The sequence below is a fragment of the Heterocephalus glaber genome, unplaced genomic scaffold (assembly GCF_053883595.1).
Source record: "Heterocephalus glaber isolate CG9 unplaced genomic scaffold, H.glaber_assembly_v1.0 deba00001543, whole genome shotgun sequence".
Lineage (NCBI taxonomy): Eukaryota > Metazoa > Chordata > Mammalia > Rodentia > Bathyergidae > Heterocephalus > Heterocephalus glaber.
The window spans coordinates 7,198,763-7,216,220 of NW_028258336.1; the positions used below are offsets into that span (position 1 = coordinate 7,198,763).

General features: G+C 34.8%; 1 protein-coding gene across 4 annotated transcripts in view; it reads right to left on the minus strand.

Moving 5' to 3' along the window:
* Kif2a (kinesin family member 2A) overlaps positions 1–17,458 on the minus strand; it is a 69,864-nt gene that overhangs the window by 31,844 nt on the left and 20,562 nt on the right. For 2 of the 4 annotated variants that reach the window (XM_004862885.3, XM_004862886.3), the window contains exons 2-6: positions 8,052–8,146; positions 7,352–7,471; positions 4,760–4,814; positions 3,044–3,166; positions 2,390–2,490 (exon numbers count right to left, since the gene is read on the minus strand). In XM_004862885.3, the coding sequence (XP_004862942.1) occupies positions 2,390–2,490; positions 3,044–3,166; positions 4,760–4,814; positions 7,352–7,471; positions 8,052–8,146 (494 nt within the window). The remainder of the gene's footprint in view (positions 1–2,389; positions 2,491–3,043; positions 3,167–4,759; positions 4,815–7,351; positions 7,472–8,051; positions 8,147–17,458) is intronic. The other 2 variants (XM_004862887.3, XM_013078961.3) reach the window with 1 other exon arrangement.

The following is a 17,458-nucleotide window of genomic DNA, read 5'->3' on the forward strand; positions in this document are numbered from 1 at the left end:
ATATTAAAAGTACAACATGTCAATCTACATCCTGTTAACGCTAAAGATTACTCATTAAAACCACCCTTTACCGGGCCGGGTATTTAGCTCAGTGGTTTCACAGACTGCTGCGCCAGCACAAGGACCCGACCGAGTTCGATTCCTGGTACCAAAAAAAACCCACACAAAAACCCACCCTTTACCTATTTAAAAAATCATCTGTTATATTTAGTTATTCTAGAAAATGAAGCTCCCCCCGCAATCTTTTTTTCTTTTTTGGTGCCAGCGATCAAACTCAGGACCTTGCGCTTGCGGAGCTAAATACCCAGCCTGAAGCTTTTTTTTTTTGGCCTGAAGCTTTTTTGAGACAGTCTCTGACGGTAGTTCAGGCTGGGCTCAAACTCACACTGATCCTCCTGCCTCAGTTGCCTGAGTGCTGGGATTACAGGTGTACACCACCTTGCCCAGCTTAAAATTTTTCATTTTTTATTAGTACATGTTTGGAGCACATAATAATTACATTCCTCATGGGGACTTGGTACGTGTACCTAACACATCTTAATTTCTTTTTATTCTTTTCCCCTCCTCTCCCTCAGCCCTCCCTGTTAGAAAAGATCTCCCTATTTGCTATTATCTATCCTTTATTTTTATTTTGTTCTTTATTTATATTTTAGGTGTTTTATTTTTGTACCAGGGATTAAACTCAGGACCTTGCACTTGCGAGGCAGGCATGGTGCCATTGTGCTAAATCCCTGGCCCTATATTTTAGGTTTTTTACACAAGAGAAACTATGAGATTTTTAAGCTTGTGCATCTCATTTACTTCACTTAACATTATGGTCTCAAAGCAGAAAATATAGCTTAAAAGAGAAATAGCAATCATTTAAAACACTGGCAGTAAACTCTAGAATAAAGTTGAAATTCTAGAAAAATTCATTCTGTATTCAAAATTTTATTCTAATTGCTTTATCTAAATGTTTTAGCAAAAGAGAATATAGACTGATTTATGTTTATTTCCTATTTTTGTTGATCCTATTAAGAAAAAAAAAAGACCCTCCCCCAAGGGATGGTAAAACAGCCTCAAAATGACAGAACACAGAATATGAAAGAATCAGAAGCCAAGACAATTTAAAAATTTTTTAAATTTAAATTACTGAATGCTGACTCTAATTTTTGATTCAAAACTGAGAAAGTTCAAAATGTTAAAAATGGCAAGTCTACAGCCTTTCCTAGCCATGAATAATTACTGAGCATTCTAAGAAGTAATATTTTTTCATATAACTTATTCAGATTTAATTCAAATTTCAAAACTGTTACTGAAGCTTACTTTCAACTAACCTTCTAGAAAATAATTCCAATTATGTTAACAGAGGTACAGAATGTGAAGATAGAATTAAGACATCAGAAATATTTAAGTATTTTGAAGTACTAGGGAAACACCAGGTGGCACTATGCTAAGTATCAGCAATTCTCATTTTGTGTATTATTTATTACAAAACTCCACTGGAATTCTCAAATAACTTTCAGACATAAGTTGATTCGTTCGAGTAGAATATTCTATTGGGTCTGCAATTCTACAAAGCATCACTTGAACTGGTAGTCTAACATGATTAAGAGCATATGAACATATTACTATGAATAAATAATCTGATGTTTTATTACAGGAAGTAAGATCTGAGACTATAATAGAGTTCATGTGAAAACGGGTAGAGGGACAAAAAAACCCAGCTCTTCGTCTTTAAAATGTTTTCTGTTTTTTTGAGACAGGTCTTACTATGTTATTCAGGTTGGCCTTGAACTCACAGTGACTGTCCTGCCTCAATCTCCTGAGTACTGGGACTACAGGCCTGTGCTATGACACCCAGTTTAAAATCAGCTTGTCTATGCAATTTTTCCATTGCTTTTGAAAAATTTTGCTACTATATGAAGAGAATAAGAGAGGAGTACAAGAGACACACTCTCACTATCTAGTATAAATCAAAACACAAGAATTTACCCTTTTCACTATGGTTTGAACTCAACCATAAAAAACAATAAAATTTATAGTACAGTATAATCATGTAGCTCTTTTGGGTATTTTTCCAAATGGATTTTAAGATCTTTTAAAATCAAAAGCCTATTATCCTCAAATGTTATAATATATTTAGAATTAGTAATACAATGTCTTATTATTCAAAATGGAACAAATTTTAGGACTAACACATACCTACTAAAACATGAAAAGTATATCCAATAAAAATCTCTTATGGTAATTTATTTTCACAAAAGTTTGTATTATTCCACAATATCAATTTCAAGAATTCTTTAAGTTTTTTAAGTGGATTCCTCTACTGTTTTTTTCACAAGTCAATCACTCACCCTAGGGTAGTTTAATCACTGGGTGGAAACAAATACATGTCTAGGTTACAAACCTGGGCTCTTTTTTCTCTAAGTTCTTGCTGTTGCAGTCTCCTTTTTTCTCGCTTTTCTTGTAATTTTTCCACTTCTTTCACACAATTAGATTTTCTACGTGCTAAAAAAAAAAAGATGAGCGGTAGAAGTATAGTTTTCTTTTTAGAGTACTATACTTAAACAAAAATTTCATGAATCATTTTGCCATATACACAAAAGAGTACACAGTGACAAAGCATGCCTAACACCTATGTGAATTTACTTATGAGCTGCTTTAACAGAACAAGGAACAGGACAATATACAAATGAGAGTAAAGAAAAATGACTCAAACATATTGATACATGTCATCTCTTGGTTCAGAATCACAGATCTCTGTGAATTGAAAGGGTCAGAAAGCGTAAGAGTTTCTTCTACAACCTCTCACAAATTATCATCTGGACAGAATTTTAAATTCAAAGCAACTGAAACATTGTCATAATCTCACACAAACAAATTTTTTTCCTCTAAAATATACATTAAGAGACAAAAGTAATAAATTTTCCACAGTGGTAGAATGGAACCTGCAATCAAGTTTGTAATCAGTCTGTTTACCATTCAGGGACTTATAATGGTGACCAAGAGAGAACACATGTATGTCTGAAATGACTGAATCCTTGGTACATGATTTACATACAAGGGGGTCCAAATTCCTTTTTTGCAGCTTGAACTGGAGATATATCTGAAACACTACCATTCTGTTGTGCAGAGGAAGACTGCTCAGGAAGCTGACTAGGCCGTGCGCGTGCAGAACCAACCACTGTAAGTGAAAAGATTTTTAAATTCAGATCACAAAATTAGTAAAGGCTAACCTCAGTAAAAGGAAGAGACAGAAAACTGGCTGTTTCTATTAAATGTGTATAGAATGGGATATAAAATAATAAATTCTGTTCAGTGAGCTGACACAACTAAAACAGTTTTTCAAAGTCATGTCTAGACTTAAGCTCCCATCAATGTAATTTTAGCTACAAAACTCAAACTGAATAATTTATTTAAAAACCAAAGCAAATGATTTTAATAACCAGTTTTAATACATATGTGAACGCCTCCATGTCTTAAGATTTCATACTACAAAGGTATTTCTCCAAAATATGTATGTATAAAATATAAACTTCAAAAACATCATTTTGAAAAATTTGCACTATACAGATATACTGAAAATAAAAACTTAAAAGTCCTTCCAACACTCTTTATATTTTAAACCCCATTCTTTGCTCCTCAAATATGCAAAATTCAGTGAGGATTCTTCCAATGTAGGTATTAGTGGAGAAAGGAACATAAAATTAAAGTAGCAAATTTCACAAATAAATACAATTTTTGAGTTTTTCTGCTTTTTGAGGTGGGGTCTCTCTACATAGTTCAGGCTGGCTGGCCTTGAACTTACTATGTAACCCAGGCTGTCCTCAACTTGCAGTGATTCTCCTGTCTCAGCCTCCTTAGTGCTGGGATTATAGGCATGCACCACCATGCCCAGCGTGAAATACAAATTTTCACAAGACTCAAAGGATAGTGTTTAAAGAATGGACTTTCTGTTCTACCTATAATCTGCTCTGTGATATCTCTGGTCTGTCCTATTCCACCACACATGTATACAGAGAAATGCAACTATCAGAAATAGTAATTCAGGGGCTGGGGATTTAGCTCAGTCGTTCCGCCACCTGCCTCGCAAGTGCAAGGACCAGAGTTCGATCCCTGGTACCAAAAAAAAAAAAAAAGTAATTCTGAACTGCTGAACAGTACAAATAAAATTAATTATGCTTTATATCCCCTGGCTGGGGGCATATGAAAGGCTTCACGTTACTACAATTTATGCCCATTCAACTCTTCTTTTGCTGACTCCAAAGCTAAACATTACAATCTTTGGAAATCCCTTGGCCAGAAAATTATGGTAAATGTGATGATTAAATTTACCCTTGTGAATGAAATCAAGCAATTGATTCCTTCCCCATTCCATTTTTTAATAATACTTCCTTTAAATTTACAAAATTATTAAGTGAGGTGAATTTTAAAAATTACATATTTCATGTAGAGTTTATATCAATTACATATAATTAAAAATCATTTTAAGTATCAGTGATATTACTGTACTAGGAACCCAGGCAAATACCGCTCTTAAAATTAGCAATGTAAAGTTTAACAAATAACAACACCAAGAAGGCCTGGGGATTTGGCTCAGTGGCAGAGCACTTGCCTAGCATCCGCCAAGACCCCGGGTTCAGTCCCCAGTGCTATGAAATTAAAACAAACAAACAAAAATCAAGAAACATCACAAGTAATATTTACTTTTGATTTACTAGATCAAGGCTATATTAAAGAGTCAATAGGCAAAATAATGAGCTAAGGTTTTCTTCACCTCTGTTATCTCTTGGAGGAGGGTCATTCTTAATAGATGCCACAGTCCGTCGATTCTATAGAAGAAAAAACATTCACTGTATTTTCTCTCTTCACATCTCAATATATATATCATAAACTCAGTTTCTTTTAATTAAATATTCAGAAATTAACATGAACAAGGCATTGCTCTCAGGACTATGTATTAAATTCATTTAATCTTTACATAACCCTACAAAGTCATTTGTTAATGCTACTCTTATTTCACAGATTAGGAAACTGAGGTAAAGAGAAGTTAAGTAACTTCACTATGTTGTTATCCTACCATACAAATGTCAGAGAAGTGTTTTGGATTTCTCCAAATTTTGGAATATTTCCACATACAGTAATGAGTTATCTTGGGGATGGGACCCAAGTCTAAACACAAAATTCATTTATGTTTCATATACACCTTATACATGCAGCCTCGAAGTAATTTTATACAGTATTTTTTGGTGTACCTGCAGTCTGGCTGCATTTCATCATGTGAGGTCAGCTGTGGATTTTCCACATGTTGGTGCTCAAAAAGTTTCAGATTTTAGAGCACTTTAGATTTTGGATTTTGGGATTAGGTAATTTTCATCTTTGGATATCAGGGAGTAGTTAATAAAACATTAGTTCTAGACAGCTTGGAACCAACCCCCTTTTCAAACTGAATTACTGAAAAACCCATTGTCAATTACCCTAAACAGGTTTCATGAAGCCTTTCAAAGACTTGGATACCACACATATTAAGGTAGAAAACTATTAGTCCTATTATTTATTTACCAAGATTTTATTTAATTTACTTCAAAAAACAAGTAATGCAGTTGGTCTCAATCCTGGCTGTACATTCAAATCAGAAAGGTCCAATTTAAAAGGACAGTGATGCCAAGACCTCACATTAAATTAAAGCAATCTCGGGCCGGGGATTTAGCTCAGTGGTTCTGCCGCCTGCTTCACAAGCGCAAGGACCTGAGTTCGATCCCTGGTACCAAAAAAACAAACAAACAAACAAAAAATAAATTAAAACAATCTTGCCGGGGATTTAGCTCAGTGGTTCTGGCACCTGCCTCCCAAGCACAAGGTCCCGAGTTTGATCCCTGGTACCAAAAAAAAAAAAGGGCCAGGGATTTAGATCAGTGGTGCTGCCACCTGCCTCAAAAGCGCAAGGTCCCAAGTTCAATCCCCAGTACCAAAACAAAACAAAACAAAAAAATCTCTGGAAGTGGAGCCCAGAAATCAGTGTTTTAAAAAATTCTCCAGGTGATTTTTAATGCAAAACAAAGGTTACTAATTATTTAAAAGGACAGAAAAACTATGAAAATCCTCTAAGGTTGTGAAGCTGAATATAAAAAACAGGCCATTTACAACTAGAAACTAACAACTTCTAAAGAAGTGATTCTCAATATGCTTCAGTTATATGAATTGAAAAAATCCCATTTATGTTTATAAAGCAGAGTGTTTTATTGATATTGTTAAGTCTCTATCACCATACATTTGGATGTTTTCATTTCCTACAGGCTGAAGCCATGCCAGTCATCTTTATATTCTACACCTGCACAATATTAAAAAAAAAAATCAATGAATGTTTACTGAATTGAATACTATGGAACTGCAAATTGAACAACTTTGAATGAGTATCTGGTATAAAAGTAATCATATTTTTATACAAACTTTTAATAAATAGTAAAGGATTTTCAGAGAATGGAAAAGGAATTGTCTTTAAGAACAATAAAAATAATGTGCTTTTAACTTTATTCATTTGTTTATTTATTTAGCAGTGCCAGGAATTGAAACCAGGGCTTATGCAATGAACTATACACTCCCCAGCCACTTTTATTTTTAAATATAGTTTTGTTAAGTTGCCCAAGACTGGGCTCAAACTTGCAATCCTCTTGCCTGAGTTTGCCTGGCTGCTTTTAATGTTTGTAAAGATAAAACTGGTAGAGAGGAAATAATACAGTTGAAAAGTTTATCTTCACAGCATACAAGTAGTTAAATTACACTCAGTTTCTCACTTTTTCTTTAATAAATATAAATAGAATTATAATTTCAAAAGACTACTGGAATAGGTATTTATTCACAACAAACAGCTATTTTGTCAAAATTATATATACTCATTCAACAAATACTGACAAGTAAATGGTTTTGACTACTATTTCCTAAGAAATATTTAGTCAGGAAATATTTTTTCAGGAAAAAATCTTTTGGTTTGTTTTGTTTTTTGAGACAGGGTCTCGCTTTGTAGTGCAGGCTGGCCTTGAACTCACTATGTAGCCCAGGCTGGCCTTGAACTCACGATTCTCTTGCCTCAGTCTCCCAGGTGCTGGGATTACAGGTGTGTACTACCACACCTGGCCAGTCTCAGGAAAAATTTTAAGAAAGCAAAAACTCCCATGATCTAATGATTACTGTAATTGTGTATTAGCCTCAATCCATGAAGGTATGTAGATATATACATAGATGTAGATGGTGGAAAAAAACTACTCAATACTTAACAAACATACTCTTCACCACCTGTCAATTTAAAAGCAGAACATACACCCACTCATACACCCAAACCCACACTTTGCTTTAAACTCTCATCACTAACCTTTACAATTTTGTTTACTTTGGCTGAAGATGTTGGAGGTGGAGGTATTTCTGGACTGGGTTCAATTTCTTCATCAGGTACAAGGTCAGGATTAAGTGAAAAAATGCTCTCCAGGTCAATCTGTTTAGAATACACACATATTTTGAAAAGATATTTTGGCATTAAACTTTTCATTTTTCAAATAAATTTACAGAGTAAATAACTTACAATTACAACCTAATGAATGGCATTCCCTTGCAAACTAGTGTTTAGAATAATCCACATGCATCTAAAGAATCTCCCTTAAAAATCACATTTTATATTCTTTATGAGTTACTAGTAACTCATAAAGTCCACATATAGCTAAAGAATCTCTCTTAAAATAGCATTCTATACACCTGATTATATAAATTTCTAGTAACACAATGATAAACAAAATCATTCATTATTATGGTAACTGTGAAATTTTGTGGGCTGAGTTAATTTTAGTATATGTGCTGCCGAAGCGAGCACTGTGGGCTGAGTTAAAAGAAGAGTACATTTTAATGAAGAGGATTGATGTGCAATCATACAAAGATGTTTAAGGAAGAATTTTTTTTAATCTTAAAGTTTTTCAAGAAATGATAAAAGAATATATACAGTATATAAAATACATATTTTTGTTTTATGTTCAGAATCTTGATTATAGGGCAAGACATAAAAGTTAACCCAGTGGTCATACCTCTTTGCCTTTTGTATCTCCATTTTCTATCCATTCAACAGTTACACTTTCATTATCTTCATTTAAAGATGTTACCATTGCTTGGTGTATTCGGCCTGAGTGGGCATAAAACATACATTTTTGAAGTAACAAATTATGGAATTTCTAAATACTATACATATAATTTTAACTTGTGTTATATATACTTATTTACAAATAAATATATGTATATATTACTTGTTTTCTTAGATACTACCTTTCTTATAAGGAATTTCCATAGATTAGGAAATGAACTTTGTCCATGAGCACATAAAATTAATTTATTACTCAAGTGCAGGAATTCAAGATACTGGATGAGAACAAAAGTTTATTTTCAGTATATCTGAAAAATATCACATAGTGACACAGATATAATTACTAGAGGTGTCCAATCTGTGGCCTATGTACCTCTTGCCTTCTTTTTTAAATGCTATAATAAAAAATATTTAAAAATAAAGGAAGTTTTGTTACTTATATACATTAACTATATTATTTATTTTAAATGTTGCCTAAAACAGTGCCTTTTCACTGATTGTGGCCTAGGCAAGCCAGGTTGAACACCCATCCATTAAACAGTCTTAATCATTAGAAAGTTTCCTTATGATGAGTCAAAAATGATTCTGTGGGACAACAAAATTTCACGAGGTTATTTTTTAATAATATACTAATATGAAACATTTTTTATTCAAAACTCACTTTTAAATAAAATAAGTAAAATAAAGTGAGCTTTTAAAAAACTCACTTGGGTCATATGACTTTTAGAACAAATTCCTAGAATCAGGACACCAGATTTCTCATGTGTATAAACACACACACACACACACACTCACAAACACACACACAGAGTTACTACTTATTTCATCTTACTCATGCATTTGATTAGTCAAGTAAGAAGAGAAACTATTTGTTATCTACCTGTATCATCAATATTACCTAATTAAAGGCTGACAATATGAAATTTTATATATATTACCTAAATGAAAACTTTGGGGCATTTATAATTTACCTTAGGATAACTAACAGCTTAAAAAACAGATATATATGTATTGACAAACAATATTATTGTACTAAGGAATATAGTAGCTTTAAAGAAAATGTGGGCATTGTAAAACTTTGGTGTTTTTTATGCATGAAATTACTGTCAATCACTACCTCTTCTATATGGGCCCATATAAAATTTTTTGGAATAAATGAATATAATCTTGTAAAAAATTTAAATATTGAGGATGTATATGCTCACAACTCATACTACTTTTTTTTATCTTTCCATGACAGTATATGTAGACTTATCTACCTATTACAACAGTCCATGAAAGGAATGTATCAGAATTCAACCATTACTTTACTAAGAGTAATTAAATTTCCAAATTGCTTTTACATTCCCAACAGTGAGACTTCTCTATATTCTCAACACTGACTATCATTAATCTTAAATTTTTAACCAATTGATATACCAGATCTTTCCTTAAGCTAATTCCACTGCTTGGTGCAAGATACCTGTGTTTTATACTTGTATTACTGTGATACTCTCCCAAAGAGTCTCTCTGTCTCTAACTATTCTGTCCTTCAGTCTGTCCTCTACACATAAGTCAAAATGTTCTTTGTTAAAAACTAAGTGAGATTATGTTGTCCCTTTACTCAAAATCTTGCAATAGCTCCCCATCTCAAAAGCCAAATTCTGTCCAATGGTTTGTGTGTGTGCCTGTGTGGGGGCGCTGGGAGTTAAACCCAGGGCCTTCACACTGAGCTACCTCCTCAGCCCTTACAATTTCTTAAATTTTGAGACAGGGTTTCAGTAAGTCACTAAGTTGCCCAAGCTGGGCTCAAACTTGTAATCGTTTTTTCTCAGCCTTTCAGAGTGCTAAGATTGCAAGTGTGCACCATCATTCCCTGTTCCCAAAGCTTTTTAATGACCTATTAAAAAGTTCTACAGAATCTGACCCTTTGTACCTGTGAGCTTATTCATACCTTATTACAGTAAACTCTCTTTTAACTGATTGTTCCCTATCTCATACAATATTGCTTCCACTCCCACACATAAAAGATGGGTGAAGGACTTAAATGTGAAAGCAATTGAATAAATGGTGTCACTTACTGAGATTAAGAGGACAATGAAGAAGTAGGTATTTGGGGGTGGAGGGAAATGAACTATAAACTATTGGGAAGAATAAGGGAGAAACATTAAAAAGAGAAATTAGATAACCCTTATTGCAATTTGCTCTGAAGAGAAATTAGGTAGATATCCAGAAGTGATTGTCAGTTGGGTCATCTGGCAAACAAATGTTGAGCCAAGACACAGGAGACTTACTGTGAAAGATGAAGGGTGTATTATCACATTTTTCACTGCTGTGACAAAAATATCTGACATAACAAAAGGAAGAAAAGTTTATTTCCGCTCACAGAGATTTTAGTTGATGGTTGGTTGGTTAATTCAGGGCAGAAAGGACAGTGGAATAAAACTATTTATCTCACAGCAAACCAGGAAGCATAGAAGAAAGAGCCAGAGAGGAAGGGGCTGAGGACAAGATATACCCATCTCCAAAGAGCCCTACTCAGTTACAGGACCCAATCATTTCCAGGGCCCACCTCTACACATTGCTGCACTGGGGATCAAATCCTCAATACATGAATCTTTGGTGGACAATTTATATTTAAATCGTTAGAGCTATCCATCGGTCCCTTGTAGTCACAAATTTTTTCAACCTACTTATAAAGAAAAATTAGTGCAGAAAATAGAGAATGAAGTGAAAAAAAAAATTCAGTAGAGTTCTGGGAAGCACAAGCAAGCCCTCTAGAATATGTCCCCAGACATTATTTCCTAACACAATGTCTCTTGGACCAGGGATTTAGCTCAGTGGTGCAGCGCCTGCCTCACAAGCACAAGGTCCTGAGTTCGATCCCTGTACCAAAAAAAAAAAGCCTCTTGGTTTTTATATCCAAACTTCATAAAATGTACTAATCTCTCAATGAAAGATTTTTAGATAGTGTTTATATATGAAAAAAAAATCCCAGCTAGGTACTGGTGGTACATACCTGTAATCCTAGCTACTTGGGAGGTTAAGGTGGGAAGAGTGGGAGTTTGATGGCAGCAGGGGCAACATAACAAGGCCACCCCATTAAAAAAAAAAGATTTATATGTATGGCAAAACTCAATTAGTATTTTAAGCAAAAGGACATGGAAGAAAAGTTCTATCAATATAATTTACAGACTGTCAGAATCAAAGACTCATTAAAAAAAAAAGTATTCCAAGTACCAAATATAGGCATGATGCTTGCTCTAGTTTAAATGTTTGTCTCCACCAAAATTTAAGGATTAATTGAGGCTTAATTCCTTTATACAGAGTGTTTAGAGCTGCAGCTTATCAGGGGTTTGGGTTACAAAGATGGAGCCCTTATGAATGGATTAATACAACCATATAAGTGATCTTTTATAGGACTAGTTACTGAGCAAAGTAGATTGTTATAAAGTACAGCTTCTTCAGCTTTCTCTTGCCCCTCATTACGCGATCTCTGTTCCACATTCACTCACTTTCCCTTCCACTTTGTAACATGAGGCCCTTTTATTTGTTTGGTTTTTTGGGGGTACTGGGGATTGAACTCAGGACCTTGTGCTTGCAAGGCAGGCGCAGCAACACTGAACTAAATCCCCGGCCCATGAGGCCCTTATTGGTAGGGAAGATGATGCTGGTATTGTATTTTTGGACTTCAAGAAGTGGGGTTGTTGCTATTATATCTGCAAATGTAAATGTGGCTTTGAACTAAGTAATGTACAATGATAACAAGTTTTTGGAGAAGTAGGCCAGACAAAGCCTAGAATGCTGTAAACAGCATTAAGGGCGATTCTGGTAAAGACTCAGAAGACAAGACTGAAAAGTCTGGAACTTCTCTTAAGTGGTTATGACCTGAAAGATGACAACTATGAAGAGTAAAGGCCATTCCGATGAGGTCTCAGATGGAAGTGAGGAATATCTTATTGGGAACTACAGTAGAGCCCATCTTTTCTTGGGAGGGTTGGGTGGTCAAACCCAGTGCCTAGTGTATGCTAAGCAAGCTCCACCACTGAGCTACTTCCCTAGTTCTGATCCCATCTCTGAGGAACTAGTATACCTACGAGAAGAAATTTCTAATATAGAATTATGTCATAATTTTGCTTACACTAAGATTCAAGAATAAAGGAAGGAAATTAAGGTAGAATTTATAATTAAAAGTAAAAATTCGGAGAATTTGAAGTTTGTTCATGTAAAGAACAAGCGTGGAAGGGGTGGCCAAACTACCAATTACTAAAGCTATTAGCAGGACTTGAAGGGAGCCAGCCAGGTGTTCATCATCAGGACATTAGGGAAAGGACCAGAAGGTACTTCAGAGATGGATGGACCAGGGAGCTGCCCTTCTTCCACAATAAGAAATGGGTTCAGAGAGCTGACTTTATCTTGCTCATCCTAGATGCTCAAGTGGTCCCGAGTATAGCTCAGGCCATTGCTCTGGAGGGTGCAGTTCAAAAGCCTTGCTGGTATCCACATGGTGCTAATTTGGCAGGTGTGCAAAATGCAAGAGCTGTAGTTAGAGCCTTTACCTAGGTTTCAAAGGATATTCAAAGTGCCCAAGAGCCCATGCAGAGACCTGGGACAGAGCTACTAAAGAGAGTCCCCACTAGGGCAATGCCTATTGGAGCTGAGAGTGTGGGACTGTTGCAAGTATCCTAGAATAGTACAGGCAGTGTCTAACACCTGGGAAAGCTGGCATCAGAGTGCAAAACCAATGTGAGAGAGCAGCCATATAGGCTGAACCCAGAGAAGCTCAACCCTTGCCCCAGTGTGTCCAGAAAGCAGGATATGGAGTAAAAGATTATTGCACAGCTTTAAGATTTAAGGCTACCCTGCTGGGTCTAGGACTTGCTTTGGGCAAGTTACTCCTTTGTTCTTACCTCTCTTCCTTTTGGAATTAGAATGGTTACCCTGTGATTGTTCCACTTTTCCATCTTGGAAGTAATTTTTTTAAAAAACAGGTTGAGAGCTGGAAGGAGTTAAGACTTTTGGACTACTGGGCTGGGATCATATTTTTTATGTTTAGAAGAACTTTAGTTTTCAGGGAAGAGAGGCAGAATACTATAATTTGAATAGGGTTTGTCCCTATTCAAAACTCATCATGAGGCTTTGCTTCTCCAAGTAGATTCTCAATGCATTCAGAAACAGGACCTGAGGGAGGTGGGACTTCATTAATGGATTAATGAGATCTTTTTAGGGAGTGGAAGAGGTTGTTATGAAGTTCAGTTTCCTTGGCTTTCTCACATTCACTTGCCCTCCAGTTTTTCCACCATGTACATAACTGCATGAGCTCTTCATCAGAAGCTATGCAAATGTAACCACCCAATCTTGGACTTTGGCCTCAGGAAATGTGAGCTAAAAAAACTTGATGTGTTTTGTGTTTTGTGTAATGTTAAGTGAGTCCAAAAATATTTAAGAAAAATGTAGAAAAAAACACTAGGAATGGGCAAAAGGTCATTATAATGAAGAAAAGATTTTATTGGACATAAATCAAATTTGATCTTATTTATTACTAGTTGACCAAACATGACAGCATTTTACTTACATATAAGTAATTCACAGTATCAACTACATTTCTTCTTTTTTTTCCAACTACATTTCCAAAATGGGCTGGGAGTGTGAGCTGACAATACATTGCAATTTTTTCACATTTAAAATAATGCAAATAGGTTCCCAGGCACCATTTTCATACACAGCATCTAATTTTTAGGAATAGCTTATTGGCCTCAAATGGTCATGTCTGTGTGTTGTTAAAAACAGTATCCTCAGAGGTTTCTGCCAAGAACCAGTAAGATTTTCAAATACATTAAGCTACAATAGTTCTCAGAAGAAAAACCACAAAGTTTAAATTTAATGATTTGACCTAAAAAACAGTAATTTCATTGGTTCATTCTAATAGAAAAGTATATATCACCCCAAATTTAGATGTCAAGATAATGTATAAAAATATAAATAAAAGAATATATATAAGTATTTTTGAAATCATACCCTTTATTTCAAAGTCATTTTATGTTTAGTTCATTTAAAAATCTTTATATTATTTAAGGCTCAATGTTTTAATATTGTGAGGTTATAAATAGTTCAGATTTCACCTTTTATTTTTATTTATTTTTATTTTTTTGGTCCCGGGGGTTGAATTCGGGTCCTTGCGCTTGCGCAGCAGGTGGCCAAACCACTGAGCTAAATCCCTGGCCCCAAGATTTCACCTTTTAAATAAATGTTAGGACAAATGATTTTTTAAAAGAAGAAAATCACAAATAACTGTTTATTAGACTGTATATCCAAATTGGGGCTACCTTTGTACCAGTGAACAGAAATAACAAATATATGGATTTCATAGTTTTAGGACCTTCTAATCTTTAAAAATTAAGGTGGTTACTTAAGAATGGTATTGGTGCCACTTAGTTTGCCCTAAGAGCTCATATATTTATTGAACTGTCAAAAACAATTGCCTTTTGGTCTCTGAAAACAGAATCCTATTATATGTTTCCTAGTTCACAGCTGAATTCATAGCAGCTGTGAGGCTAAGAAATGCCAGCAACCAATTAGGCTGGCATAAACCTTGTCTAGCATATAAAGTATAATCTGGTTGCAAATGTAGGCGACAAAAGCCAAAATAAACCAACCTATAATACAAATAAAATTTCATTATATGTATTTAAAAAACAGAATACTTATATCTAGAAAACATAATGCACTTTTATGAAAAGGATATATATATATATAGTGTCAGAATACTGGAACAAATATGGAAAAAATTCCAACTTTTCTCAGATGTAGGCAGTTTTTAAAAAGACTGCAGCTGTTCCTGACATACCTAGGATTACAAACTCAATGCTTTTTTTCCTTATTTCTAATTACTCTAATCATAGGTTTGAGGGTAGACAAGAGCATACATGTAACAAGTCTTCCCAAAAAGTGCTCATTATTTTTCAGTTCCTGAGATGTTTTTAAGAAATTTTCTATGATTTTAAAACGTTAATAAAAATTTCAAAACCTAAATATGTAAAAGTAACTCAACTAAATGAGTAAAAATAAAACTTAAATTATAAGATTTTTTTACAGTGGTAATTTCAAAATCTTTTGAAATTGTTAAAAAAATTAACATACTTTGAAAAAACTAGCCCCTGGTGATTCATGTACATATGTAACCATGCAATAAAAACTTATACAAAAATCTAGCTTTAGGGCCAGGGATTTAGCTTAGTGGTTTCGCTGTCTACTGCGCAAGTGCAAGCGCAAGGACCTGAGTTCGATCCCCGGTACCAAAAAAAAAAATCTAGCTTATATGCTTGATTTACAAGGTTCTCTAGTATATCTATTTCTTTTGTTCATTTTGTTTTTTTTTTGAGATAGGATCTTGCAAGGTAATACAGATGGGCTTCAAACTTGTGTTTTCCTGCCTCAGCCTCTGGAGTGCTGGTTATAGGCATGTGCCACCACACCTAGCTTGTGTGTCTATTTTGCTAAGTCCTTTCATAACTCTCCCAATAATCAATCAGAATAGCACTGCATAATTTGAGAGATTGTTTGGAGGTTCTAGCAGGGGAGCGCAGCTACTCATACACCCTTGACCAAGGAAACAGTCCTCTATCAGGGATGGTGGTCCTCAGGATGTACATGGAGCAGTGAGGGAGGAAAGGGACACCTGTCTAGCCAGCCAGATCAGCTGAATCTACCCTGGCAATCAATGGGGTGACAGATGTCACAGCCAGATCGCCTTCACAACAAACACTGCATAATTTGAAAGGATATATAGACTTTCAAAAGTGTGATAATAAAATCTCGTTATTTTCTGTATTTCTCAGGCAAGAACAAAGGGAAAACATGCTTAAATATCCATTCTCAGAACAAAGAAGCAAGTTTTATTATTTTTCCACATTCAGACCAAGTGTCTGGCATAACAATGCAGTTTTCAGAGTGTAAGTAAAAATGAATATGCTCAAAGTAGTTGGAAAACAGATATCTGAAAGAGGTACTTTTTTCCAAGTTAGTTCCTACTAGAAGAGAATCCTGACAAACTATCTTTGAACAGACTGACCTCAAAACTTCTGTCACTTTAAATGTGACTGATTAAAAATTCTTAATTTAGCAAGCTTCTCAGTTTCTTAAACAATGCCACATAAAATACTGATTCCAACCAATTGTATACTTAGTTACAAGAACTAAGTGCCAATGTAGAATGCAAATCTAAAGATTTGAGTGCATCTTTCCAAATAGTCACAGCAAAACATGTTATATTAATTAGCGTTTTTGTGTGTAAAGAATGTTTCAAGGTTGTCTTCTAAAACAGATAATTCTTTTCTTCAAATTATTAAAAGGATTCTAAAAGGCTGCTCCTTCAGGAACATGAAAACAATGCATCTCTTTAATAAATTTACAATATAATGATCTATTATAACAGTAATATGAGGAAAAGTTAGGGAAATAGAGATTGCTAAATACTGCTTTAAAACAATGACTAAATATGACAAAGATACTATAAAAAAGCATTACTTAAAAAATGGAAGACACTCAATATATAGTAATATTCATACATCTTGTATTTTCTTTTTTTTTTTTTGGTACCGAGAATCGAACTCAGGTCCTTGCGCTTGCAAAGCAGGCAGCGAAACCACTGAGCTAAATCCCTGGCCCCATCTTGTATTTTCTAACTACCTCAAAACAGTTAATAATTTATTTATATTCTCTCTATATGTCACTCTGTTCTTAGATGCCATTAACCAGTAAAAGAGGACAGAAAGAATCTAGTAATAACACAGCAGAGACAAGTGAGAGAGCCAGCAGAAGTCAAACTCTCAAACTGATATCCAGGTTTTGTCAGCTAATTTAAGCAGTGATGAATCCTTGAGGACCATGTAAGCACTACACCTTCAACAGCTTTGGTGGAACAAGGAGCCATCAGAGAAGGGCATAAATAACTGACACTGGTAACAGGGCTGCTGCTGTTTAGCAAATCCCTGGAGAAGGTGACTTTGCCAAACATACAGACGTTTCTGTTTTGGAGTACCATACTTTAAAAAGCATTGTTTGTAACTAAAAAGCCTTAGCATTTCCTTCCTTAGACACAAATCTGGAATTGTGACACCAGTAGAGAATAGGGGGAATCACAAATTTTAGATTTTCATGAAGAAAATATGACTGAAAAATGTAACAAACTTTTCTTTTCTTTTCTTTTTTTTTGGTACTGGGGATTGAACTCAGGTCCTTGAGCTTGCACAGCAGGCGGCGAAACCTCTGAGCTAAATCCCCGGCCCTGTAACAAACTTTTCTAACAATTTGAGTTGAGAAGAATTATAATTTAGAAAAGCCCACTCTATAGCTTTCTTAAAAAGCTGGAATCTG